This window comes from Xenopus laevis, chromosome 4S, assembly GCF_017654675.1.
Source record: "Xenopus laevis strain J_2021 chromosome 4S, Xenopus_laevis_v10.1, whole genome shotgun sequence".
Classification (NCBI taxonomy): Eukaryota; Metazoa; Chordata; class Amphibia; order Anura; family Pipidae; genus Xenopus; species Xenopus laevis.
Window position 1 is genome coordinate 70,336,647 of NC_054378.1, and position 6,000 is coordinate 70,342,646.

The 6,000-nt window shown below is 38.5% G+C and overlaps 1 protein-coding gene across 3 annotated transcripts in view; it reads left to right on the forward strand.

The window, feature by feature from the left end:
• ipo13.S (importin 13 S homeolog) overlaps window positions 1–5,298 on the forward strand; it is a 44,759-nt gene extending 39,461 nt beyond the window's left edge. For all 3 annotated transcript variants that reach the window (XM_018260820.2, XM_018260822.2, XM_018260823.2), the window contains exons 17-20: window positions 1,899–1,957; window positions 2,350–2,439; window positions 2,663–2,844; window positions 4,016–5,298. In XM_018260820.2, the coding sequence (XP_018116309.1) occupies window positions 1,899–1,957; window positions 2,350–2,439; window positions 2,663–2,844; window positions 4,016–4,112 (428 nt within the window). In that variant the 3' untranslated portion in view covers window positions 4,113–5,298. The remainder of the gene's footprint in view (window positions 1–1,898; window positions 1,958–2,349; window positions 2,440–2,662; window positions 2,845–4,015) is intronic.
• The last annotated feature ends 702 nt before the right edge of the window (window positions 5,299–6,000 follow it).

A 6,000-nucleotide genomic window follows, 5' to 3' on the forward strand; every position in this document is an offset into this window, starting at 1 on the left:
TCTGTATAGGTGGACATTCCAGAACACACAAAAACAAGTCGGAACATCAGTAGCACATTTACAACACAGAGCATCAAAGCATATATATTGGATAAGTTGTATGGGGTTATGCTGTGTTAAAAAATTAAATTGGTCCGAGTATTTCACACACATATAGTCCCCGAAGCTACTACGGCTCTTTTAGCCTGCCCGTCCAAGTCCCTTACGAAACTCCAGAATACTTTGATGAGACAAATCTTAGCTGCTGCACGAACCAATTTAGCGAAACACTGGCTACAATACGCTATTGATACTCATGTTGTCATTGCAAAAATTACTCAAACACAGAATATGTTATATTTAACGGCTTTATTGGAAGACAGGGTAGAGAGACATATGCAAATTTGGGCCCCATGGGATTCGTTTCTGCAACCTTGAGCAAAACAATAAGTTCAATGTATGTTATACTACATGGAATTGTACTGATGTGTTCTACTTTCACTGTTCTATACTGGAAAAGATATTTACGTTATCCTCTGTCAATGTATCTATTTTTGAAAAATAAAAGAGATTATAAAAAAAAAAAAAAAATTAAATTGGTATAAATATATCCCTAACTAAGTGCTCAGAGTGGCCGATCACATTTTCTCTGTCTAGTCAGGAATGTATTTGCCATTGTAATGGTGCACTGTCCAGGGGACTTGAGTTATCTTAAAGCAGTATTATGTAGCACCAGGACAGTGGTTTGAAGGTGCAAAATATTTTTAAACCAAAATATTCAATAGAGCAGGCACTCAAATAAAGGCAATCTTTCACCAGGTTGTTAAAGCAAAGTCAAGAGGATTTCTTGTGTCCACAGCCTTACGCGTTTCATGTTTACAAACACTTAGGGGCGGATTTATCAAAGGTCGTGGTGAATTTTCGAATTCAAAAAATTTTAATTTCAAACTATTTTTTGTGTACTTCGACTAGGGAATAGTCCAAATTCGATTTGAATTTGAAAAAGTTTTGAAAATTCGAATGTTGAAATTTAAAAATTTGACTTCGACCATTCACCATCTAAAAGCTGCCGAATTGCTGTTTTAGCCTATGGGGGACCTCCTAGACCTATCAGTTACCTATGGCAGTGGGGTCAGTTCAGTCCATTAAAAGGGGAAAATGTGGATTTGAGAACGTTGCAAGCCTTTGTTTGTAACAGGGCTGAGCTGCAGTTTAATATAAAAGTCCTATGTACCCACATCTAGGCTCTAGGCAGGGACGTAACTACAGAGGAAGCAGACCCTGCTGCTGCAAGGGGGCCCAGCAGGTATAGGGGCCCCATGAGGCCCTAATTAAAAGGGATTCTGTCATAATTTTTATGATGTCGTTTTTATTTCTAAATTACACTGTTTATACTGCAAATAATTCACTCTACAATATAAAATTTAATTCCTGAACCAGCAAGTGTATTTTTTTTAGTTGTAATATTGGTGTATATGTGCCATCTCAGGTCATTTTGCCTGGTCATGTGCTTTCAGAAAGAGCCAGTACTGCACTATGGAACTGCTTTCTGGCAGGCTGTTGTTTCTCCTACTCATTGTAACTGAAGGAGTCGCAGTGGGACCTGGATTTTTACTATTACTTTGATTTGTACGATTCGAGTTCGGCCGAATACAGACATACCTATTCGGCCAAAAAAAAATTTGACTTCATTTCGGTTGGTCTTTTTGAATTCGGATTTCATAGTTTTTCAAATTCGAAATTGAACCTTGATAAAATGCCCCATAGGCTAGCCTATGACTACGTGTTTGTAAAAATGAAACTGTATATCTTTGTCTCATATTGTTACGCTGTCATATTTCTTATATTTTCCTGTTTCTCAGTTATTGTTGTCATATGATATACTATATAATAAATTTACATGTTATTTTACCCTTTAGGAGTCATATCTCTGAAGTTTCCTGAGGCGCCAACTGTGAAGTCTAGTTGTAATTTTTTTGTAAGTACTTTGCCGACTTTGATACCTTTTCTTCCGCTTATTGGCCAGTCTCTCAGCATATAGGCCCACCACTCTACCCCCATTTTTATTCAGATTTTGCCCTTATTAGTCATCAGCTGAACATGTAGATTAGTTCCATGGGCCTATAGAAAAGGGAAGGAGTAAACTGATGATAGGATAAGGATCCCCACAAAGTAGTCATTATGGTTAATACTCCGCAGTCATCATACCCCATGTTTTTTTTAATGGGGACATTTGATACACATTTTTTCAAACCTATGTGATAAAATGATACCTGGCATGTATACCTATTTTCTTTCTTTATAAGAAATGGGGATCAGATAGATACTTGTGCTCTAAAAGGTTTTATTTATTTATTTTATTTTTTGCAGATTGAGTTTTTGCCACGATGTGGGGAACTGGCCCCAGTAGGACAGGTGGTCCACGAAGAAGGGAAAATTCTCCTTCAAGCCACACTAGAGGTGAATATGCTATTCTTGACCTAAAATGAATATTTGTATACACTAATGTATTACAACCAAAAGCTTCCTACAAATTGGTGCTCTCAATGACATCAGGAAAACATGTACTCTAAGGGGCCAATTTAATCCGCAGCAGTATATTTTACTGAGCGGTAATGATGCCAATACCTGTACTTTCACATTGCAAAGATGTTTGTTGAATATTTGAATTTCTTTCCTGTAGGGAATAGGAGGTCAGGCTTCACGCAACCATATGGATCACTTTGCAGACATTCTTTTCTCATTGAACAAGAACTGCTTTGCATACCTGGTAGTCTGGTTGAAAGAAGTGATGCAGCAAGATGGCTTTCCCTCCCAACGCCTCACACGAGAACAAAAGGATAACTTCAGTCAGCAAGTTGTCCGGTAAGAAATGCTCTACATAGTAGTAGACAGGGTAAAAGAAAATGGACACGCTTGTGGATGGAGATTTGCCAAAAAACCAAGGAGGTGATGGTAAACTTTGTATTAAAGGAACAGTTCAGTGTAAAAATTAAACTGTGAGAAATAAAAATGTATAAAGGCTGGAATGACTGGATGTGTAACATAATAGACAGAACCCAACTACCTGCTTTTCAGCTCTATAACTCTTATGGGACACAACTGTTAAGGTACTTTGCCTTTGAGCCTTAGCAAGCAGGTCACAATCAAAATCAAACCTACTAAACAGTCATGTCCCCCTGATTGGTTAATGATTGGCAACAGGTTAGAGAGCTGCAAAGGAGTTCTAACTATGATGTTAGACATCACTCCAGCCTTTATAGATTACAGATTTGACTGACTATATTGAAAAAATTTTTCATCTTACACAGCCTATTCACCCAGTTTAATTTTTACACTGAACTGTTTCTTTAATAGGTGATTTGTACTTATTTAGTAGACCTCATGTTGGTTTTTCAACAACTGACACTACTGTGAAGATTCTCATTCATCCAGGTCATAGTATATCTATAGAAATAAGTCAAATCAACTGGACTTGCTGATTTTGAATAAACAAGGATTTTTAATAAATACCACATCCCTATCTGCTTTCAACCCCTATCTGCTTTTCAACACAGTGAGACAGCAATTAGTTCACCCAAAAGACCCCATTCCAAAGCACAAGTAGAGTAACATTGTGTATGCAGTGCAGTGAGGAATGCTCTGATTTGTATGTGGGGGAACCAAACAACAGTTACACCAGCGTATGGCGCAGCGCAGAAGAGCCAGCTCCTTTGGTCAGAACTCAGCCGTGCACCTACATCTAAAAGAAAAAGGACACACATTTGAAGTCTGGCAAGTCCAAATTCTAGACCGGGAGAGCGACTGGTTTAAAAGAGGTGTTAAAGAAGCCATATATGTAAAAACTAAAAAACCAAGTCTGAATGGGGGTTGGGACATCTATTGTCTGTCAAAAAAACAGCAAATAATCCGCACTCACAGGTCTTGTATGAAATGGTATGCTATATCATATATATGTATGTATATATACTTATAATTTCATGTTACTTTCCTTTATGTTGTGGATACTTTTTTATATTGCAAACTTTGTTATTAGGGAACGTGTGAACAAGAGACGGATGAGGGACATGGTGAAAGAATTTACCCTGCTGTGTCGTGGACTTCATGGAACAGAGTACACTGCAGACTACTGATTATGTCAGCAACTTATTTTATAGAAAGAAAAGGCTCCAGCTGACTAAGGTTCCTGCATTCCTGTATCAGTCCCCAGTGTCCTCAGCCTGAGTGGTTTGCTAATCTCTGAGTGACAGAGGTTGGACTGTACTCTGTCGCCTGTTACTGCTGCTGGAGTACCTTGTGTCGTGAAACACGCAGGGTAGTGATCATTGCATCTGGGAAAATCCCTTGCTAAATGCTCTACACGTCTTGAACGTTTTGTCTACCCCCATTCTTCAATGACTGACATTGTTTGCTCTCTGTGGATGCCTGTGTACACTTATTCCTTTGTGGGGTTAATGACAGAATGTGTTTTGCTGCTTGTAGGACATTTTACAGAGACCCTTGGACAGTAAGTTGAAGTTAGTGAGTGGACAGAACAATATATCCTTGTCTGTGCTGCTTTCCTTATAATATATTATTATTATTATTATTATTAATAATAATGAGCATGTATGCAGGTTGTAATCCTTCTCATGCCCTTTAGGGACTGTTAGAATAACTTACCTGAGATCAAGAGGAATGGATATCTGTCATGAATATATCAGCAATGGCAGCAGTTACAGTAACTTTTCTCTCAATTGGAATCCATGGATGTCTTATTATTAAGTTTAAAATGTATCACTACTCATTTTAGCCTTTCATATTTTCATATTACCTTCTGGCCCTTACCAAATACAAACACATACCTCCTTACTACTCTTAAGTCCTTCCCTGTGCTCTCCCCTCTAAGCTGCTGTTTGTTTTTTTAACATATATACAGTCAAAACTCTGCTAACTTTCGTTTTCCATGAACAGAACAAAAAAGATGACTGGTCTTTTAAAACTAATCATTAAAGCATAAATAAATGGGCAGAGCCATTAACAAATTGCCCATCTGTTTGATGAATGGGAGACCTCTTGTGTTCAATACCAGAAGAGCACTTATAACGTTTCTAATTTGGGGCTCACAGAGTTCTTGCTCAGTTTAACTGAATCCTTATATAAAGTTAGTTTATCCTCATGAACCTTATACTGTATCTGCTATTTCTGTATTTGCAGTCCCTTCTAAATATACTAGGCTGCTGTTATTTATTAATATTTATATTCTCTAGCTGTAAGGGGAATATTTATGAGAAGTGTGTTAAATACAGGAATGCTGAAATACAGTTTTTTTTTCTGCTGCTCCATGTAAAACATTGCCTATTCATTAAGCAATGCAGCTGTCTGTATAAAGCTGGCCATAGATGCAACTAGTGATGGGCGAAATTGGGGCATTTCGCTTAGACGAAAAATTAGATTTTTCCAACATTTTTCGTTCCATGGCAATTGCTTGTTCAGTCAATTGGACATTTTAAAAGATTTATATATTGGCTACCAATAATCTCTGCATGTATTGTCTATCTGATAGTATCAATGAGAGACTGTCACTACTATTTGTCAGACATAACTTTCGTATGATTGCTGTCTGTCAATTAATGGTAAGAACATTGTTTAATTTATTATTTTTCTTACCTATTTTAGGGTAGGGACACACTGGGCGATTTGGGGAGTTTTAGTCGCCTGGCGACTAATCGCCGCGACTTTTCTCCCCGAATGCCTCCCCTCGCTCTGCGCCTGGCTAAAATGAAAAATCGCCTGCGCTAATCACACGCGGCGATTCGTTTTCCGAAATCGCCCGAAGTTGCCTCACGAGGAAACTTTGGGCGACTTCGGAAAACGAATCGCCGCGTGTGATTAGCGCAGGCGATTTTTCATTTTAGGCAGGCGCAGAGCGAGGGGAGGCATTCGGGGAGAAAAGTCGCGGCGATTAGTCGCCAGGCGACTAAAACTCCCCAAATCGCCCAGTGTGTCCCTACCCTTAAGCAAAATGGTTAGTGGTAGATG